The sequence below is a fragment of the Neolamprologus brichardi genome, chromosome 7, assembly GCF_056152115.1.
Source record: "Neolamprologus brichardi isolate AB-2024 chromosome 7, ASM5615211v1, whole genome shotgun sequence".
Lineage (NCBI taxonomy): Eukaryota > Metazoa > Chordata > Actinopteri > Cichliformes > Cichlidae > Neolamprologus > Neolamprologus brichardi.
Window position 1 is genome coordinate 25,046,477 of NC_142110.1, and position 22,998 is coordinate 25,069,474.

A 22,998-nucleotide genomic window follows, 5' to 3' on the forward strand; every position below is an offset into this window, starting at 1 on the left:
CATGCACACAAAGAATTTCCACACGCTATACCTCCAAAAATGTCTCAGGTTCAACATCGTATGTCCCTCCCAGACTGGGGGAACATGCTGGGATGCTGAAGATGTAAAACATCTGCCCCACCTCTATCAGTGGACACTCCCTGCGGAGATATCCCAGACACCCCCACCTCCAGCACTCCTGCCCCAGCATCTGTGTGACTCCCCATGAAATGGGTGAAGCACCTGTAGCCACCAGCACCTGAGGAGGGGAAACAGATAAAAATGAGTTAGTAAGGCTCCATGGTAGTCTGTGACACCGGAGGTGGACTGAGGAGCCTTTTCCAGCCATTGTTGAGCTATGGTTCATTTCCACTGGCAACTGTATCTACATGCTGAGCTGTTCCAAGACAATAAGCTCCAACAGCCACCTTTCCTCCTCCCCAGGGCCTGGTTGCATCTGCCTGGCTGCTGCATGGCCTGACCCTCTGAGCATTGGCGAAGGGGTGATCCTTTGCCTCGATCCGGCACCCCTTGAACTGGCGCCGGTGATCTTCCAGGGTTGTGCCCCAGACAATCGAGAACACTCCTTCTCCATGGCTTGACGGTGATCGAGGAGGGGACCCAGAAAACTTGTAGATGTCATTTCAGGCAGGTTTACATGGGTGATATCAGTTTAACTAAACCTGTTAAACATAAACCAGTCAGTTCACTGATGAAGCAAATTAACTGAATCGGTTAACTGTGAATTAATCTGCAGCCTCTGAAAACATCAACTCACCTTAGCTTTGCAGCATCAATTATGCACCACCAATTAATCCTGGCTGACCAGTATATGGCCCATGTGTGCTTTGTGCCTCAATTAGTTTCTTTTTATTGCAGTATAGACACACACAAACACTCATGTCACACATGTTTGAGGCTTTCTGGTATGATTTTGTTAGGAGTATACTCAGCTGTACTGACATGAATCAAATTTGATCTCCTTCTATGTTTTTCTTCATGCTTCACATCTCTTAACATATTGGAGAGTGGTTAGTCATAATTCCATGTATGCAATGCTACAATCCAGGACAAAGTGGTGTTTTGTGGCCAGGCAGAGGGCTAATGGCCAATTCAGCCGTCTGCTCATTGTGCTTATTTTTAGAGGAGCGTCAGAAGGTTAATCGGAAAAATTGTCCTAATGTTAGTTAGATGCAATGTAGCCATCTGTATGAGGCCTTTGTACCAACGTTCTGTTTGAACACGTTTAGCTAAGGAAAGTAGAGCAGTGGGTGAGGGAGAAAGAGGGAGAGGTCAGGGAGATTCCCTCAGATTTATTTGGATATTGGATGCTTATTAAAAATCAATAAGACCTTTCTGATGTTTTAAAGCAGTGTGATTGACCCTGTGGAGCAGCAATCAGATTGGATTGGGGAGGGATGAGGAGAGATGTTTTAAGTGAGTGAACTGATGAATATGTGACAAGTGCATCTCCTGCTGCGACTTCACAAAAAAGTGCAAAGCGAGGCATAAGGAGGAAACAAATAATTCAGCTGTTTTAGTGGACTTTTAATCTCAACAACAGACATTGTTGAAACAGACGTCAGCTTCTCTTCAGTTTTATTAAGCTAAAATATAATTCTTTATACTCTACTTTGAACAAGACATCTTGAGAGATGTCTTGAGATCAAGACATCTGAAAAGACTAGCAGGAAAAAAAAAAAGGTTAAGGTCATGCTTTACCACCTGAGCCGCCATGGCCATTCCTGAAGTGGATGTGGCTCAGGATGTTGTGTGAAGGTAGCAGAACAAATGTGAAAGCTGCAGACGAGTACACATTAAAGTCAGAGCAAGGATGTAGAAATACGAGCAGAGTGAATATATAGGTTCAGACTCATTATCACGCAGATGAATGGACGACCTGGCAAGCTTCAGCTGTAGCGGTTCCATAAAATCCAGATACCTTGCTGCACTGTGCTTCCTGGCAGTGTACTAAAAAAGATGCGGTCCTGTTGGATCCAGGTTGAACAGGAGAATTAATGAATATTTATGGTCAAGTTCTCCAGAGATTAATTTCTTGTTACATGTGTCAATGCCCATCAACACTTTGGTGTTGATATGATGGACTGATTTTTATTGAATGTATAATAGAGCTGATGCATCAAAAATTTGTAACTTTCCACCGTAATAGCTAAGTGCTGAGATCTAAAACCTTAGTTAGTTGTCACGTGATAAAAAACTTACCAAAACTCATAGAAAACCAATCTGGACTCAACATTCTAGTATTGAAACTGTCTTATTTTATGTGTAACCAATAGTACAAGTTGTTTTTGTTTGTTCACAGAGTCTTTATTTGTAGTCTGTTTCTTATTGTATTAAATGACAGAGATCACCAGTGAGTTATTGTGATTATCATGTTTTGAAGTGATGTGAAGTCAGGATGTTAATTCTGTATCAAAGCAGAGTCTGTGAAGTGAAGTGAAGTGAAGTGGGGGAGGAGATAGGAGGTGGTGGAGGGGCGTTTGTGCATCTTGAGGCAAGCTGTGCTGATTCATCTCTGGAGTGATGTGTTATGGACTACTTTTATTCACGCTGAAGAAAGAAATCAGGACAGCATCGAATCAAACTGCCACCCACTCACTTTATTATGAATGTGAATTCTTTTGTTGTTGATGTTCTGCAAATTAGCTTCTATCTTCTGCTCTTCCTTTTCCACATCTAAACTAATGTGCCTCGAGTCCCCAGTATTATTTACCCCACAGCAAAGAAATCCCGCTCAACTGTATACTAACACCACAATACAGTAAATATAGCGGCTGCAAGAAAGATAGAGTGAATCCATTTAGAGGTTTAGCAAGATTAACCAAGACTCTGAATGCTCTTCCTTAATGTATAAGCATTGGGATCTAGCATTTGGGTTTACAAATTGTGCTTTAATATGCCAGTCAAAACAGTTTTTTTCTTTATACTTGTATATTCATATTACAAGCAACTATGAATGGCAACAACTCAGCTATGAAGTGCCCTACAAAATCACAGAATAGGGTCAGTGGATGCCAAGGTACAATCTCCAAAGTAAGTCGCTATAAACCTCCAAATTTGACGTTGCCTTCAGATTAGCTCCAAAACAGTGCATAAAGAGCTTGAGGTTTTCATGGCCCATCAGCTGCATCCAAACCTTACATCAGCGGTCCCCAACCCCCGGGCCTCGGACCGGTACCGGTCCGTGAGTCCTTTGGTACCAGGCCGCGAGAATTGAGGCTCAGGTGTGAAATGTGTGGTTTTCAGGGTTTTTATCGGTTTTCAGCGTTATTTTGTTATCGTTTTTATCGTTAACTCGGTTTTCCTGGGTCTTTTCACGTGTGTTATGAATACATTTTTTTCGGTACCGGTACTAGTTTTATTTTGTTGTATTTATCCGCGGCACCTTAAAGGCCGGTCCGTGAAAATATTGTCGGGCATAAACCGGTCCGTGGCGAAAAAACGGTTGGGGACCGCTGCCTTACATGACCAAGCACAATGCAACCTGGTGCAGTGTTGTAAAGCACAATGCCAATAGTGCACTGGGGACTTACTCTTGGGAGTGACAAATCACGCTTCTTTGTCTAGAAATCCGGTGGACTATGTGCAATGTAAGTCTGAGTTTGATGGTCCCCCGGAGAACATCATTTGTCTGAAGGACTGATGGCATTTGACTGATGCATTGTTGCAAGTATATTTAATTTTTTTAAATTAAAATTTATGCATGCTGTATGCATTTTGTTCTTTCCTACACCAGCCAAAATGCTGTTTTTGGTTATTAACATTTGAAATGATGAAGGCACTTGAAAAGTAACACAAAATTAGCTGCCTTGCCAGAAAAACACAAAAACATTTCAGAAGCACTTAAGATTTGCATAAAACTCTGTTTACTCTTTCCCTCCAAGGCTTCTAGACTTCTGATTGGCCGACATTTCTACACAGCTAGGATTTGGCGTGTTCTTGACAACATTTGACTGCATTTTTGGCTTTTACGTGTAGGCGGAGATATTTTTCAAAACTGCACGTGTGGACGGGATTTTTTAAAAAAAAAACTGAAACAGAAAATCTCAGTTTTCAAAAATACCCGTGTACGTGTGGACATAGCATTACTCTTCTCAAGGATATTCGAGGGTGCATGGGAATTTGCCCAGCCTGCTTAATGTATTTTATGGACTTGGAGGGGGGATTTAACCGGGTCCCTCCAGATATCCTGTAGGGCAGGCATGTCCAAAGTCCGGCCCGCGGGCCAATCACGGCCCGCGGTCAGATTTCATGTGGCCCACAGCTTCAGTCTAATTATGTATAATTTATGGCTCACTTTCTAAGTCTGAATAAATAAATCCTGGCTTTAAATGTGTAATTCCTTTTTTAACCACATGGTGGCTGCACATTTTTTCTGCTATATGCACCTGTGCTGCGAGCCCGCCCTTTTCTGCTCATTTCTGCCATGGCGACTGTACGAAAAAAGAGAAAGGTTGATGGTGAGGGCCGCCGCTTTCAGGAGCGCTGGGAATTGCAGTATTTTTTTACTGAAATTCGAGGCAATTGTGTTTGCCTGATTTGTAAAGAGACTGTTGCCTTGTTTAAGGATTTTAACATTAGGAGACACTACGAGACTAAACATGCTGCAACATATAACAAGCTAACAGGGAGTGAGCGCGCTGAAAAAGTGAAGCAACTCCAAGCTGCTCTGGCTTCGCAACAGCGATTTTTCACGCGGGCCTGTGAGACACATGAAAATATCACGAAAGCCAGCTACGAAGTGGCTATGTTAATAGCTAAACATGGCAAACCTTTCACTGAAGGAACGTTTGTCAAAGACTGTGTCATGAAGATGGTGGAGAACATTTGCCCCGAGAAGAAGCAAGAATTTCTGAATGCTTGCTTGGCACGCAACACTGTGGCACGAAGAGTTGAGGATATATCGTCAGACATTCACAGACAGCTGCGGGACAGAGGAGTGGATTTTGATTATTTCTCATTAGCCTGCGATGAAAGTACCGATGCATCTGACACCGCGCAACTGCTGATTTATTTACGAGGAGTCGACGACAAGATGAACGTGACAGAGGAGCTGCTGGATCTCAAAAGCCTTAAGGGTCAAACCAGAGGAATGGATTTATTCATTTCTGTTTGTGAAGCTGTTGATGATATGAAGCTACCATGGAGTAAAGTTTCTGGGATCATTACTGATGGTGCACCTGCCATGGCTGGTGAGCGAAGCGGATTGTCCACACTGATCTGCAATAAAGTCAGCGAAGAAGCAGGTAACGCTGTTAAACTTCACTGTATCATTCATCAGCAGGCTCTCTGTGCCAAACATCTCAAATTTGATGATGTTATGAAACCAGTAGCAAAGACAATCAACTGTATTCGCTCTAAAGCTCTGTACCACCGACAGTTTCAGCAGTTTCTGCATGACATCCAGGCTGAATATGGTGACGTAATTTATTACAATGACGTGAGGTGGCTAAGTCGGGGGTCTGCACTACAGCGATTTTTCTCTCTCAGAGAGGAAATCAGACGGTTTTTAGATGAGAAGGGACAACCAATGGAAGAACTGTCTGATCCTGTATGGCTGGCAAATCTGGCTTTTTTGGTTGACATTACGAAGCATCTGAATGCGCTGAATGTTAATCTTCAAGGAAAAGACGCAGTGGTGAGCCAACTATACGCTCACATCAAGGCCTTTGGAACCAAACTGCAACTTTTCCAAAGACACTTGTCCCGAACAGAGCCCTGTACCGCACACTTCCCAGCTTTGAAAGAGGTTATTGACAGTTTCCCAGAGGACATTAATGTCCAAATGAAGAGGTACGAAACAGCTATCGCGTCTCTTTCTGGAGAATTTAATAAACGCTTTCAGGACTTTGCAGCTATTGAAAAAGACATGCTGCTTTTCTCATCTCCCTTCTCCGTGGACCCTGATGATGCTCCTCCGCAGCTTCAGCTGGAGCTCATTGAGCTGCAGTGTGACGATGAGTGCCGCGGAAAACACCGGCAGTGTTCTCTTGTTGACTTTTATCGGCAGCTAGACAAAGACAGGTTTCCTGAAGTGCGATCTCTTGCTAAGAAAATGCTGAGCTTATTTGGTTCCACATATTTGTGTGAGCAAACATTCTCTGTCATGAACTTAAACAAGAACCGATTGAGATCAAGGATGAGTGACTCCCACTTGCGTGATATTTTGCGCATCTCAACCACTGCCCTCAAACCAGACCTAATTGCTTTATTAAAATCTAGATCTCAGTATCACCCCTCTCATTAGTCCAGGGATGCCCAAATTCTGTACTGGAGAGCTGCTTTGCATGTTTTAGTTCTTTCTGGTTTAGCACAGTTGAATCAAATGAAGAGCAGGCCTCCAGGAGTGACATCCCTGCATTACTCATGTGTTCCTGAACAGTAAAAAGCATAAAGCACGCTAATGCAGTACACAAAAGGAAACGTATTTTGTTAAACTCTTAAGATTTGGTTTTAACTGTTGATGTTATGCTCTTAATTCATAGTTGAGTGTGTTGTGTACATATTGTGTAAATTTACAAATGTGTTTATTTCTTGCGGCAAGTGAACTTTCAGTTGTGCAAAATAGATGTGAAAAACTTTGGCTTCCTGAAAGGACTTGTAAAAGTCAAAGGGTGAAATTCACTTTAAAATAAAAACTTTATTGATAACAGAACACTTTTCATTACTTATAACTCCTGTTTAAATGTTCATTAGGCAAAGATATTGCAAACGCATGGAAATTTAGGGTATTCTATACAGTTTGTTCAATGTTGTCTGACTCTCCAGATATAAATGAAAGGCGGAATTGTGTCTTTAGAGTTGTAAATGCTTGCCTGAGTGTCTTTTATTTAGGTACATTTTTATTTTAAAAATAAAGGTAATTGTGACTATTAAAATTGTTCTTCATTATATTTTCATGTAACTTTGTTATGAAAAAAAAGTCAAAAGGAACCATTGGCCCCCAGACATCTTCACTTTATAAAATTTGGCCCTCTTTGCAAAAAGTTTGGACACCCCTGCTGTAGGGGGTGCTTTTGGAGTATGGAGTATGGGAGTATGGGCCAGCTGTTACAGGCCATTCAGTCCCTGTACAACTGTAAAGAGCTTGGTTCTTATTGCTGGCAGTAAGATTATTCTGGTGTGTGTTGGAGGACTACTCATTGTTTTGATTCTGTTCATAGTTTTTATGGATAGAACATCTAGGCATAGCCAAGTGGTGTAGTGGTCTCAAGATTGCATTTTTGCCTTTCGTTGATGATGGTATTCTGTTGGCTTCATCAGATGTTGACCTCCAGTTTGCGATTTGCACCCAAGTGTAAAACGGCAGGAATAAGAATTCCATTTGATTAAACAAAATTTTTTGACATAAAAATAGGCTACTAAGATTTTAGTTAAATTTTTGCTAATAATTAGTGGTATTTGAATTCCTGTTACAATGGATTACTTTGTGAGCATCAGCAAATCATCAATCAGGACATCTGGAGAACTCCAAATTGCTTAAAACGTGCATATAAGTTATAAAATAAATATACAGTTAAAGATTTTAATTTTAAACTTGAGTATTTTCTAGCACTATTTTATAAATACCCCTTTTTAATTTAATGTGATATCTCTCTCTTTCCAAATTTACGTCTCTTTCCGCGTATTAGGATAACTCTTTATCTTGTGTTTCCCTTTTCCATCAATTTCTGAAAACAGAATGTTCTGCTCTTTTTTGTTGCTTTGTTGCTTTGTTCAGGAAGTGCAGGGACTCCAGTCATCTTTAATGAGAATGGGGATGCTCCCGGACGCTATGACATCTTCCAATATCAGATCAACAACAGGTCGGTGGCAGAGTACAAGGTCATCGGGCACTGGACCAATCAGTTGCATCTAAATGTAAGGGCCGCTAACTTGCAAGGGGTATAAAACATGAAAATAACAAATATGCTCCCCAGTCAAGCGCAAAGAAAGAGTTTTTGTGTTTCTCAATTTGATTCTTCGCACTGCATCAAGAAGAATCAGTATTTTATTTGATTGTGTTCTGTTTAGCTCTATCTAAAAACTGTTGCTGTGTGCAGTTCTATAATATATTTGAACTTTGATTTAGACCCAACTATGATGGTACCGAGTGCTTAGTTTTCTATTCCCTCTCCTTAGATGGAGGCCTTACAGTGGACAACTGGGGACTTGTCCCTTCCGGGTTCAGTATGCAGCCTGCCCTGCCGCACTGGTGAGAGGAAGAAAGTAGTAAAGGGTGTGCCGTGTTGCTGGCATTGTGAGCGCTGCGAGGGATACCACTTCCAGGCCAGTGAGTTCACCTGTGAGCTCTGTTCCTACGAGAAGAGGCCCAACCAAAACCGTACTGGCTGCCAACCAATCCCCATCATCAAGCTAGAATGGCACTCGCCCTGGGCAGTGGTGCCTGTCTTCATCTCTGTCCTAGGCATTATCGCTACAACCTTTATCATCGTAACCTTTATTCGCTACAATGACACACCCATTGTGCGTGCCTCAGGTCGGGAAGTGAGCTATGTCCTGCTGACAGGTATTTTCCTGTGTTATATCATCACCTTCCCCATGATTGCTGCTCCTGATATTGTCGTCTGCTCCTTCCGCCGCATTTTCCTGGGCCTTGGAATGTGCTTCAGTTATGCTGCGCTGCTCACCAAGACTAACCGTATCCATCGCATCTTTGAACAGGGAAAGAAGGCAGTGACAGCACCACGCTTCATCTCACCAGCCTCGCAGCTAGTTATCACTTTCTCACTCATCTCAGTTCAGCTGTTGGGTGTCCTCCTGTGGTTTGCCACTGACCCACCACATACCTTTGTGGACTACGGGGAGCAGCGCACACAGGATCCTGAGAATGCACGGGGTGTCCTGAAGTGTGACATTTCTGACCTATCACTTATCTGCTCCTTGGGATATAGCATTCTCTTGATGGTCACATGCACTGTTTATGCTATCAAGACCCGAAGTGTACCAGAGACCTTCAATGAAGCCAAACCCATTGGATTTACAATGTACACCACCTGTATTATCTGGCTTGCCTTCATCCCTATCTTCTTTGGCACAGCACAGTCAGCAGAGCGGGTGGGTGCACATCAGCATAATTCACCTTCATATTTATGTAATATTTACCCATCTAACAGCGTTTTCAAATAGAAACTAGAAAAATCAGCAATGTCTAAATATGCTCTCACACATGCTGTGTGTACACAAATGATAAATGACACAAGACCAGTTCATAGAAAATCATAATGTATCTTATATTGGGCTTAGATAAAACCTGTTAATTCATTCACTGCATGTAACAAGCTCTTTTTCCACCTGCCTTTATATCAACCGAAAAATCACAATGCCAGAATACCAGGTAAGTGTGGCTTCTGTGTTCTGTGCCTGAGATGACCATAGTAAGGAGGATATCTCCTCTCCACCAGAAAAAAACAGTTTGAAACAGAGTGCTTAGAGCTTTTGCTGTTGATGTACAGGATCTGCTTGAATATCTACTGACATCGTCATCTGTAATTATAGGCCATTTTACCATTTATCACCATTAATTAACCATTAATCATTTAATTATATTTTGCTTGAAAATTGGGAAATATAGTGAGATATGCCAAGGTTCAACTAATAGTTCTTTGTTGGTGCAAGAATGCTATTTTATGTCTTTCAAGATAAATGTGTTATCTTTGCTATTTTCTTAGATTCAACAGGCTGTAACAAAAGATAGAATTCAAAGGTTTTCTAATTTTTCTGCTATGTGTAACTACAATACTTGTTCACTGTCCTTTCATGCTTTAATGATTCATTGAAGCATGGAAAGACAGTGAGTTAACTGGCCTAAGAAAAAGACATTCCTCTGAAAAGGACTGGATTTAAAATGAGTGAAAAAGGAGCCAATGTCCAAAGAAAAACTACACAGTGCTTTACACTGCTAAAAAAACAAACAAAAAACATAGAACACTTTCAAGATGTATAATATCTTAACAGGAAAGAATTCATGTTGGATATCTAATATCATATGAACTGGATAACTTTAAAATGAAAAGACCCACACTTTTTTGATGAAAATGAAAATCAACTTACAGGGGGCTGAATTGTACACAATAGAATAGAATAAATAAAATACTATATAAAATTGAATAAAATAGAACACAAATGCTATGCTATTGAGTATAATACAACAATGCCAGAAAAGAGTAATGCACTTAGTGTTATTGCTATCCCAATGCAATTTCTCCAGGAACTGAAAATTCTAATTATTATTATTGTTATTCATGATTTTTCAAATTTACATCCATCCATCCTTCTTCCTCCACTTATCCTGGCCACCCCCTCCAGCTTGTCCGGGAGAACAGCAAGGTGTTCCCAGGCCAGCCGAGAGATATAATCTCTCCAGCATGTCGTGAGTCTGCCCCGGGGCCTCCTCCCAGTGAGACATGCCCAGAACACCTCCTTCAGGAGGCATCCTTGTCAGATACCCAAACCACCTCAACTGGCTCCTTTCGATGTGGAGGAGCAACGGCTCTACTCTGAGCCCGTCCTGGATGGCTGAACTTCTCACTCTATCTCTAAGGGAGAGGTCAGCCAGCACTTTTGGCCATGGCCTCAGATTTGGAGGTGCTGATTCTCATTCCCACCGCTTCAAACTCAGCTGCAAACCGATCCAGTGCGAGCTGGAGGCCATCACCCAATGAAGCCAACAGAACCAAATCATCTGCAAAAAGCAGAGATGAAATTCTGAAACCACCCAAGTGGTTGCGTCGTTTGAAGCTTTGTAAGATCCTGAAAGACGCAGGAATAAGTAGTAGAATTTAAGAGTGTAATAACAGACTGAAACAGAAGATGGCAGCACCGCATGTACAAGGATGCCACCTGCCCTTAAACCCAGAAGAGGAAGAAGCAGTCTCCAAGATCGTAGCTGTCCAAATTCAGGGGCTGCATCCTCCGGAGGCTGCATTTGTAGGCCGATTGCGTTACAGCGATGCGAGGGCTGTCCAAATTTGAAGACGCTTCCAAATGCGGCCGACAAATGCGTGCTTCATTTCCCCAGATTTGAAAGTGTCACTACCTGATCCGTACCGAAAGGGAATCAGGTCAGGTGTCCTTCAAGGCCCAGCATATCCCAGAATTTATAGTGCAGCCCAGCCAATTCCAGTTTCAAACAATGGCGGCAGCTACTTAGTTTAAATATTATTCTTATTACTCTTTCTGGGTCACAAAATAAATTTATAAGATATTTTCAGGCGAGAATGTAGCAGTGCAAACTTCAAATATCTGCTCAGTTTATCAAGACATCACATATTTGCAAAAGTGCTCCAACATTTTCGGAGACGTCTGTTACCCACCAGCTCAATAGCTAGCCGGGGTTCAAGGTGCACTAGAGCCGGCGAGAACAGCAAACTCTCGGCACATCATTTTCAGACCACCGCAGTCTTTCGCTACTCAGGTTAAACATGATATATAAGTCACTTAGATAACTTAAAAAATGTTATTGTTTGGCTTTTTTCAGTGTTTTATTTGTTCCTGAGTAAATCGGTTTGGCTGAGATTAAAGTTATAGTTTTTACACAGCTGAATAATCGTCAAACAGAAAACTGATTAAACAGAAGTGTGAGATGGTCGAGAGTTTACTCCAATGTCCTGTTATATTTTAGATAGAAGGGAGCAGACGGCTGAGTTTATTAAACTCCACCGAGACAATCTGCAAATTTCATTAAAAGTTTAATAAACTTTCGTCTTGTCTTTATTTTTAGTTAGCACATACCTTAAACACTTAAAGCTGTAAGCGAATGATAGTTATATAAGAGCAGATGCATGCTGGTGCAATAAGCTGTATGTTTCACGTCCAGTGGATACGTGATCTGATTAGTCAAGTAATCGCAAAAATAATCAGTGACTAGTTGACTATAAAAATAATCGTTTGTGGCAGCCCTATTAAGGAGCTCCTTGAGGTATTCCTTTCACTGATTTTATTGGCTGCCTCCCAAGTCCCCCAGGCTAACCAAGCCCGATAAGACGCCTTATTCCGCCTGATCACTCCCTTCACCTCTAGTGTACACCAGCTGGTTCAGGGTTTACCACCACGACAGGCACCAGCCACCTTTACCAACAACTCAGTGTAGCAGCCTCACCAATGGAGGTGTTGAACATGGTCCATTCAGACTCAGTGTCCCCAGTCTCATGTGGAGTTCCACAGGGCTCAATATTACGTCCATTTACATTTTAATGAAAAGAAGACTGAAGTTCAAGTTCAAATTTTATTTGCCACATGCAAGTTGCCCTGCAGTGGAATGAACCCGCCTCCCGACCTTACAGTAGAGAAGTGTTGGTGTTTAGACCTATTAGTTCCTGTGAGTTTCCCCATGTGAATTTTGAGCCCATGGTTTCTACATGTCATGTCCACAGTTGCAAATCTGGGCTTTATAACAGATGGTGAGTTTAAACTGGAGCAGTAGTGATGTCTAGCTTCTTTCATTTAAGGCCTTTTTTCATTTCATGGCCAAGGTGAAATCTATCCTCTATAGGCAACATTGGAGACAGTAATACATGCCTGGCTTAATGAAACGAGGGAATGGGACACAGGAGAAGAGCAGAGAAGGGACACGAGACTGTCAAAGTAAAACAGGAACCAAGAGACATTCACAAAGATGCAGACTTGACACTGAGACATGGAGACAAGAGGGAAGGGTGACTAGACATGAAACGTGGAACACGGGGAAGGCAAAGTAACAGAAACCAAACAGAAATAGAAAATAAGACTATAACACACAGAGAACAATAAGGAGAACCAAAACCATGAATAACACTAAAACAAAGAATATCAGTTAATCAAGACACACAAAACACTGTGTCCCAGACCCAGTACTGTGACATTATTATGTCTCTGTGGGATTACTGTAATGCGCTATATGAACCAAGAAATAAAAAAGAATAATCCCATTTAATGTTATTTGTGATTTGCTGCCTCTTTGGAGCTAAAGGGGCTACTCAAACACATGAGATATCAGTGGAAAGCCCAAGCTGTCCTCTATTTAATACATCAGGACTTAGTAAGATAGCTCAAATAAGTCACAAGATATTGACCAAAAACAAATGTCCATACAGAGGACATAATAGAATAGGCTGGGCCTGAGGAGGTTATGCAGGAGTTAGACAGTTTTCCCTCTCACATCTCCAGTTGGTTCAAAATGCCACTTTTGACTGCAGTGTGTAGAGAAGTGAACCTTAAGCCTATTATGGCAACACTCCATTGGCTGCATGTGCACTTTAGAATCCCTCTTAAAGTTCTTTTGTTTTTAAATCCTTAAATTATTTAAATCCTTAAATAGTTTTGGCCTGTGGTACCTCTCTGAGCTGCTTTACTCATACACATACACACATACATGTCCAAGGTCAAGTAATCTGACCAGCTGCTCATACATGCACAAAAACTGGAAGCTTGGAGGGTATTTTCTTTTGTTGACCCCAGATTATAGAATAAATTGTCTTTGCACATTAGACAATCACCTACATTGTCCATTTTGAAACTCATCTTAAAACTCTCTGGCTTTTCAACCCATCATGAGACATTGATCTTACTTGTTTTGAATTTGTTTTGTTGTTTTATAGTTGCTTGTTTTTGTTTTTATTATAGTTTTTTAATTGGTGTTATTTTTACTTTTTGCTAAAGTGCTTTTTTATTTTTTTGCCTGTCCTGTCTGGCACTGTGGCAATCAGAATTATTGTCTGAAGGCCAAAGAAAATACCCAAAGTGCTTTAAAAATGAAGTTGGTATGGCATGTATGGTATAGTACATTACAATGCTACCCAGGTAGCTGGAGGACTGTCCGTACGTGACTGGCCTTCAGCTTCAAAGCAATGTGCGACAAGCTAATTACTTCCAGTTTGGAAATAGCTTAAGAATGTATCTGTAGTTTGCCATGGAGTGGCAGATCATGTGAACTAGCATAATTTCACAGATACTCCAAAATCCAAAGTAATAGCAGTGGTGAATGGACTGGTTCTTATACAGAGTTTTTCTACTCTGCTTTGAGAACTCAATGAACCTTATGTAACATTCCTCATTCTCCCATTCACACATATTCCGATGAACATATTGGAGAACAACAGGGTTGAGTATCATACCTAAGAATACTTTGGCATGCAGCCTGGAGCAGTCAACCACTAACCTTGCTATTAGTAGATGACCTGCAAACAGTAAGGTCTTTAGGAAGTTAACTGTGTAGCTTACTGCTAACTTCTAAATCTGCTCAACTTGTAAGACCTCTTTTGTCCTAATGCTTATCACCAACAAGAAATACTACACTGATCACTTTTTTTAAAGAATGTTTTTAAAGAATTTGAGATCTTTTTACTAGGGGTGCAACAATACTCGTATTGGTATTGAACCGTTCGATACAGTGCTTTCCGTTCTGTACGCATATGTATCGAACAATACAAAATTTATTTTATCAACTTTTCGTCTGACGATGCTGTCTGTGTTGAGAGCTCAGTGGATCTGCGTTTGACTACTCCACCTAGGCTGCACTGTCAAGCGCAGATCCACTGAGCACAGCGTAAGCTAGTGAGACAGAAGCTAAGCTCGTTGCAACATGGCAAATTGAACCTCCCCCACCCTCATTCACATCTGGCGTTTGGAACTATTTTGGTTTTCATGTGAAGCATGACCCTGATGGACAAAAGTAAAACTGTATGTCGGATGTGCTACGCAATGCTCAATTACATTGGTGGGAACTAGTGCGTTAGCGCAGTTAGCTCGTTAACGTGTTGACGCTGTCCAGCCCCATGCACAGGGCGATCCGCGGTAACTCGTTAACAGAGATTTGCCGCGTTATGGCATTAACGCCATTTTAACGACTTTAACGCTGACAGCACTAGTGGGAACAGAACGAATATGTCTGCACATTTACGCCGACATCATCCTAGTGCAAAGACAAGTGGAAGCAGACAAAAACAACAAGCGCGCATGCTACAAACTTTACCCGAGTCATTTAGACCAGCGGTCCCCAACCTTTTTTGCACCACGGTCCGGTTTATGCCCGACAATATTTTCATGGACCGGCCTTTAAGGTGTCGCGGATAAATACAACAAAATAAAACTAGTACCGGTACCGGAAAAAAGAAAATTTATTCATAACACACGTGAAAAGACCAAGGAAAACCGAGTAAACGATAAAAACGATAACAAAGTCACGCGGAAAACTGATAAAAACCCTGAAAACTATACATTTCACACCTGAGCCTCAACTCTCGCGGCCCGGTACCAAACGACTCACGGACCGGTACCGGTCCAAAGCCCGGGGGTTGGGGACCGCTGATTTAGACAGCCGTTAGCACATGATTCTCCTTATGGGGACCTGATATGTTTAATATGCTGCTGAGAATATAGCCCAGAAGAAGGGTATAGTATAGCTTTTATTTTGGAAAGAGCCATTTCTCTGTATTAAACTCTCTTTTCCAAAGATGAGTCATTTCTCGCTTTCCCGTCCTAGGACATCGACGTCGACTGAGAAAATTGTCAGGCGGTGGAAGGAATACTTCGAGGACCTCCTTAATCCCACTGACACGTCTTCCGAGGAGGAAGCAGAGTCTGGGGATGAGGGGAATGACCCGCCAATTTCCGGGGGCGAGGTCACTGAGGCAGTTAAACAACTCCTTGGTGGCAGAGCCCCTGGTGTTGATGAGGTCCGCCCCGAGTTCCTGAAGGCTCTGGATGTTGTAGGGCTGACCTGGTTGACACGCCTATACAATGTTGCGTGGAGATCAGGGGCAGTACCCCTGGATTGGCAGACCGGGGTGGTGGTCCTCATCTTTAAGAAGGAGGACCAGAGGGTGTATTCCAACTACAGGGGGATCACACTCCTCAGCCTCCCTGGGAAAGTCTATGCCAGGGTGCTGGAAAGGAGAGTTTGTCCGCTAGTCGAACCTCAGATCAGGAGGAACACTGCGGTTTTCATCCTGGTCGCGGAACACTGGATCAGCTCTTCATCCTCTCAAGGATACTTGAGGGTGCATGGGAGTTTGCCCAACCAGTCTACATGTGTTTTGTGGACTTGGAGAAGGCATTCGACCGTGTCCCTCGGGGTGTCCTGTGGGAGGTGTTGCGGGAGTATGGGGTGTCTGGCCCATTGCTACGGGCCATTCAATCCCTATACAACCGTTGCAAGAGCTTGGTTCGCATTGCCGGCAATAAGTCGGACTCATTCCCGGTGGGTAATGGGCTCCGCCAGGGCTGCCCTTTGTCACCGGTTCTGTTCATAATTTTTATGGACAGGATTTCTAGGCGCAGCCAAGTGGCGGAGGGCTTTCACTTTGGTGGCCTCAGAATCTCATCTCTGCTTTTTGCGGATGATGTGGTTCTGTTGGCTTCATCGGGTGGGGGCCTCCAGCTCGCACTGGAACGGTTTGCAGCCGAGTGTGAAGCAGCGGGAATGAGGATCAGCACCTCCAAATCTGGTGGAAAAGGCCGGAAAAGGGTGGAGTGCCCACTCCGGGCACTCCACCAAGTGGAGGAGTTCAAGTATCTCGGGGTCTTGTTCGCGAGTGATGGGAGAAGGGAGCCAGAGATCGACAGACGGATTGGGGCTGCAGCTGCAGTAATGCGGACGCTGCACCGGTCCGTCGTGGTGAAGAGGTAGCTGAGTGTAAAAGCGAAGCTCTCAATTTACCGGTCGATCTATGTCCCTACCCTCACCTATGGCCACGAGCTGTGGGTAGTGACCAAAAGAACGAGATCGCGGATACATGCGGCAGAAATGAGCTTCCTCCGAAGGGTGGCTGGCCTCTCCCTTAGAGATAGGGTGAGAAGTTCAGCCATCCGGGAGGGGCTCAGAGTAGAGCCACTGCTGCTCCACATCAAAAGGAACCAGCTGAGGTGGTTCGGGCATCTGACAAGGATGCCTCCTGGGCACCTCCTAGGTGAGGTGTTCTGGGCATGTCCCACCGGGAGGAGGCCCCGGGGCAGACCCAGGACACGCTGGATATATATCTCTCGGCTGGCCTGGGAACGCCTTGGTGTTCCCCCGGATAAGCTGGAGGAGGTGGCTAGGGAGAGGGAGGTCTGGGCCTCTCTGCTTAGGCTGCTGCCTCCGCGACCCGGCCTCGGATAAAGCGGATGAAGATGGAGTGATTTCTTGATCAGATAGATTTTTTTTTTTTATCATTTTGTTGTTTCAGCAACATTAAATTTAAAAACTGTACTTTTGAGTTAAAATATATATTTATAATTTTAATAAATGACAAATTAAAAAGGCATGAACATTTTTTTTGTATCGAAAAAATATCGAACCTTGACACAAAAGTATCGAACCGAACTGTGAATTTTGTGTATCGTTGCACTCCTACTTTTTACCCTTCAGCACCTCAAGTTCAGTTTGATTTGAAGAACTCAGGGAGCATTTGATCCTGAAAATTGGCTATTTCTGTTAGGCTTAATAACAGGATAACCTATATCCTTTTTGCACAAATCTGAAGTTTGGTAGACTAAGACTATATTTGAGAGTATAATTGTAATGCCATTTCACGTTAAAATGTTCCTTTAAAAACCAGTGCGTAACTATGAGTACGCTGCTGGCTTACCTTTTTTCTCTATGTTTCCTAACACTTATTATTAGACTACTGTGCCCTTCAAACACTGGTTTTATAGTAACAGTTTATATCTAAGAGGCCACATAAATTACTTAAGAACTTGTTTTTCTCTATACTTTAATTGTGTCGTGCATTTTCATAACGATTCCTTAATGCATCACTGGAATCACTGCCACCTACTTGTTTTGGGCTTTTAAATACGGAACTCACCATCTGTCGCCAATGTTCCTTCCTCCCCTTTACTTCCTCTCTTTCCTGGTGGCTGAGCAGAGCACCACTGAGGAATTCAGCTGTCAGTTTGACAATCGGTTAAAAGGGCCATTAACCCGGCTCTGCTTCCTTGAGGTGGTTGTCATGGTAATGAAGTTGGTGTCAAAACAGTCAGTAACAGCAGGTGGCGTTCTGTTTTGGGAGCATAAGAGAAGGTGTGCTGTGACAGATGTTGCAAGGCAGGTATGAGCTTTTTGGTGCCTGGTTGAGCTCCCTGTGTGTGTGTGTGTGTGCGTGTGTGTGTGTGTGTGTGTGCTTGAGTCAGGTTGAAAACTGTTCTCTCTCTCTTTCACTCTGTTAACTGAGTCAACAATTTCCTTGCTGCATCAGACAGTTGGTTTTCATCCCAACACAGACTGCAGCACATCTGTCAGCCGACGGAGAAGACAAACACTTTAATACTTCCTGTTTCAATTGAGACCACAAAGATGCTCTCCATTTAAATCCGAGAATCTGCTCAATGCTGCAATGTTTCATTTTGGTTCAGTTAAAGCAGTTGGAGAAAAATTGCTGCAGTGATGTCCACCTGATCTGTGACTTCATTGTTTCACTTGCACTGGTTTTCCTGCTCAGCTATTCCTATTTTATTCATGCAGCAGCTCATGTCTCTGCTGCATAAAATCCACCTGAATGTACAGGAGTTACTGTTTTTCTCAATAGCTGACTCAAAATCAGTACTCTCTGGTGCAAAATAATTCATTATTTGGTTTTTGTACATTTTTCCAATAAAGCCAAATAGTTTTTTGTTTCTTTCACCCCTTCTGGCCAAAGTTTTAGAAGGACAAATATTGTTTAAGTTAGTATTGTGTATGTTTAACTTTGCATGCTAAATGGCCTTTATTTGTATAGCGCTTTACTAGTCCCTAAGGACCCCAAAGCGCTTTACATATCCAGTCATCCACCCATTCACACACTGGTGATGGCAAGCTACATTGTAGCCACACTGACAGAAGCGAGGCTGCCAAACACTGGCGCCACCGGGCCCTCTGACCACCACCAGTAGGCAACGGGTGAAGTGTCTTGCCCAAGGACACAACGACTGAGACTGTCCAAGCCAGGGCTCAAACTGGCAACCTTCCGATTACAAGGCGAACTCCCAACTCTTGAGCCAAGATCGCCCTTACGTCACTCATAGTTTTCATTTTCAGCTCCATGTTTTTATTGTCGCTAGTAGAGAGGCTTCTTAGCAGTTCAAAATAATTTTCATTTATCTTATGTATTTCAGTTTATCCACTGTCAGGTTGTTTGCTGCTGGGTGAAATTGGTTGCAAAAAACATACTATTGACTTGGTCACTGTCACTTGTTTGCAAGGAGATGACAACATGTCTGCAACTACTCAACAACTAATTATTAAGCAGTTGTGAAACTGAAGAGTTCCCATTCAAAGTAAAATTTATGCCTTACCACTTCAACAAATAAGGCTTTTAGTTTGAAGCTGAACAGCCTCTGGTTTCTTCCAGTTGGTGGTTAGTTAGCTGCTTCAGTGCAGCTAATGCCAGAACACAGGTAAATGCAGCAACCTAACGAGCAACCAAGTAAACACAAAGAGTACCCTCGTTCCAACTGATTTCACAGAGCAATAGCCAGCACCCTCTAACATCTTCACCTCGTTTTTCAACTAGCCAAGGATTGCACATTTTTCTCTGGCAGCAATCTCTAGGCCTGTGTGACTGAGGTCTTATATTAAAGATATCACCTTTCACTGACATCATACAGTTCAGCAAGTAGAAAAACTATTTACACCACTCTGAAGCGGGAGTTTCTAGATCATCACCATTCAGCAATACTTCTACATACACTGACATCATCATTGGACGCTTTGGTTATTTTTTGCATGTGAGCATGAAACATACATTATGTGAAAAAGAACATTTTAGTACTGTCGAGAGAAGTGGGGCAGAGAGAGATTGAAGTCCCCCTGACTTTCCCCTGTCATCACATCTGGGAGGTGGTAAAAGGTTTCAACATCCAGCCTTATCTGTTAAACATGATCAGAGTGCTAAAATAGCACTATTCCTTACTTGCTAGTAGTAAATTCCCTTTATTCTCAATCAAAGATAAATCAAAATAAAAATGTAGAAAAGATAACAAATATTGTTTAGTACTGATCAGAATAGAATCAGGTATGTTAAAATTAAGTACGTTTAAGTTTAACCCATATAATAAATAAAAAAAAATATGGTTTATGAAATTATACTAATAACAGGCTGCACTGTGAGGCTGTATAGAAAAGGCCTTCAGAAAACTATCTATTATAACAGCCAGAATAATTAGCTCTTCTAAAAAAAATTCTTCCTAGGGTCTCTTTCATTCTTCGGATGGACCTTGAGGGCATGGTAGCACACTTAACACATTTTCCTCCTATCCTGACTCTACAGCCAAAACTGTGAGGATCAAAAGAATTTGATTTGTCACTGAACAGAGGGAAACAGGGGACATTAATGACAGTTACTACAGTAATCATAATACTTACTCATAATGCATAATACAAACACTTTAATTTAGTGTTGAACTAGATTAATGCGAGCCTTCTTGGCTTCTCATTGGTTTGTGCAGTACAGCCAATAAATGACAAAATATCAAATCACATTCTTTCTATATTTAACACATTACATTAATTTCTGAATTGGGAATGATTGTGAGCTGGATGAGCTACTAGATCACTGAAATTAAACGTCCATTTTTAATATAAACTTTGTTTAAAGTAATCCTTGGAATTATTATAGGTCACTAAAAGCACCAACTGTTTCATAGTTTCTTTGCACCGCAGTTGAGCATTATTAGGAGGTCGATGTCTTGGTCATTGTACTGCCTCTTTGAATCTCATTCTCAGCCAGTTCTTCCTTCTGTTTTATCCACAGATGTACATCCAGACGGCGACACTGACGGTGTCTCTGAGCCTCAGTGCTTCTGTCTCTCTGGGCATGCTCTATATGCCAAAGGTGTACATCATCATCTTCCACCCCGAGCGGAACGTCCCCAAACGTAAACGCAGCTTCAAGGCCATCGTCACCGCTGCCACTGTGACCAGCAAGCTGTCACACCTGGCAGCTGAGCGGCCCAACGGCGAAGTGAAGACAGAGCTTTGTGAGGGTATGGAAGCTAGTGGTAAGTGTGACCAGGAGATGTTTGATAGCTGGCATTAAAAGATCAGGAGGAGACAGGGAACAAGATGATCTAGTTAAACATTATCCTTTAAATTATGGTAAAAGTATTGTTGTTAGAATCAGTTAGAACGGGCAGATGTGCAAGAAAATATATATTTTGTTAAAATAGAGTTTTTTTCTTCTCTTCAGTAATAAGCATTTAACATGAAGTGGCTGGAGTTTATTTACATGTCACCTGAGACTGGATTTGAAGCCAAAACTGCTTATAGCTCAGAGTTACACTTCAAAGCTCCTTCTTAGTCCATCAGCAGAAAATCATGAGACGTCAGATTGTTTACTCATTCGAGATGTGCTGACTGAATTGCTCTTCTTTTTTTAACAAGCAGGAGCTTCCACATCACTTTTAATTTCTCTGCCTTATAGAAGGCTGATGTTCTTACAGGATAAAAGAGGTCTTCTTTTATGCTGCAGAAGTAATAAACATTCAATTTTCCAAGAGAAATAAGAATTAAGGTGGTATACAGAATATAATTATCAGTCATTTTTTGGTCTCAGTAGAATCCAAGAATTATGTTAGAATTATTCAAATCATAATCTTACCATATAGGTATATACAGCGAACTGTGGCTAAAGAAGATTGATGAAACCATAAGAGACAAAAAAAAAATACCAATAGAGAAGAGTGAGAGTTGTCTGTTGCTGTTCTAATATCTCAACTCATAAACCTGCTGTTTTCTATCCTCTTGTTAGTGCCACCTCCAAAAACGACCTATGTGAGCTACACCAACCATGCGATGTGAAGATATAACAACTTTGGCACAAAGACCTTTTGGGACATTTAATATGCACATTTTTGTCAGATTTTGAGGAAAGGACACCACCACAGGCTATGACGGAAACAAGGTACTCTGAACAATTTCAAGATCAGAGGGAGTCTGTGGAGTTTTTTGTGTTTGTTTGTTTTTTTTCTGTTTACAGACAGCAGGGAACAGACCTCAGCGGAGCAAAAAGCCTAAAAATAAAGTAAAATCCATCTGAAAAACATTAAGGAAACAAGAAGATGGTAACTGGAGACTCAAGCAAAATTTTTGTTTAAATACATTTTTTAAAAATCTTCTGAAAGAAATTGTGGGGACCAACTGTGTTTGTTGTTATTCTAATTGTATGTTGACAACAAAAACAACTTAATAGTGGTTGTGAAAATTCTGATTTTGTCTGATGTTGTGTGTCCATTGACGTGCATTTTTAGATGATACTGTCACTGTTTTTGACTAACTGGTTGGCAGGTTTTGGTTGTGATATGATTAAATGCCATGGTTTAACTAACGCATGCACTTTTTATACAAAGGCTCTATTTATAATAAAAGAATGTTTCTCAAGTTGTAGCCATTGTTTGTTCTATTTGAAGGGGGAAGTCTGAAAAAGAATAAATGGACAAAATTAAAACTTTTCTTTACATAATGGCTGTGGCAACTTTTTGATTTCCCATTTATTTCAAACTGGCGTTGTCATCTCAATGACAAAAAGTTTATGTTATGGAAACACTGCTGATTCCTAAGTGCAAGGCTTCAGGAGTGCATTTTCTTAATGTTCTTGATAGAGGGTGGGTTGATTTCTTATGTCAACATGCAACCTGGTGTTAGGGAAATGCTACTGAATAAAATAAGTGTATATTAAGGTGGTCGTAGATTCAAAAGTGAATCCAATTAATGTCCTAAACATCTCTTTCTAAAGACCAATAGGGCCAATTTGTTAGCAAAAGAAAGAGTCTTTAAAGTGGACATGGAAGGTTAATTTGAAACATGGAACCCTACTCTACAGTCTTCATCATTTACATTTGGGCTTCAATTCTCCTCCCTTTTAATATGAAGTAATCCACTCAGTAAGAAGTAGTGATATAAGAAATTCTTAACCAAAGCATGTGAATAAGGTCTCCAAAAGTATGGCATCTCTTCTCTGGAGGCTTCTTTTCTTTTTGGTCTGTCACACACACGTCAACCTATTTTCCCTAAAGACCTGCTGATGGATGTTAGGATTCCTAACATGGTTCAATAAGAAATTTGGT

The 22,998-nt window shown here is 41.7% G+C and overlaps 1 protein-coding gene across 2 annotated transcripts in view; it reads left to right on the forward strand.

Moving 5' to 3' along the window:
- Positions 1-22,335, forward strand: part of LOC102778662 (metabotropic glutamate receptor 8-like) — a 125,148-nt gene extending 102,813 nt beyond the window's left edge. For both annotated transcript variants that reach the window (XM_006782287.2, XM_087843350.1), the window contains exons 8-11: positions 7,721-7,860; positions 8,122-9,057; positions 20,688-20,934; positions 21,684-22,335. In XM_006782287.2, coding sequence (XP_006782350.2) covers positions 7,721-7,860; positions 8,122-9,057; positions 20,688-20,934; positions 21,684-21,733 — 1,373 coding nt within the window. In that variant the 3' untranslated portion in view covers positions 21,734-22,335. The remainder of the gene's footprint in view (positions 1-7,720; positions 7,861-8,121; positions 9,058-20,687; positions 20,935-21,683) is intronic.
- The last annotated feature ends 663 nt before the right edge of the window (positions 22,336-22,998 follow it).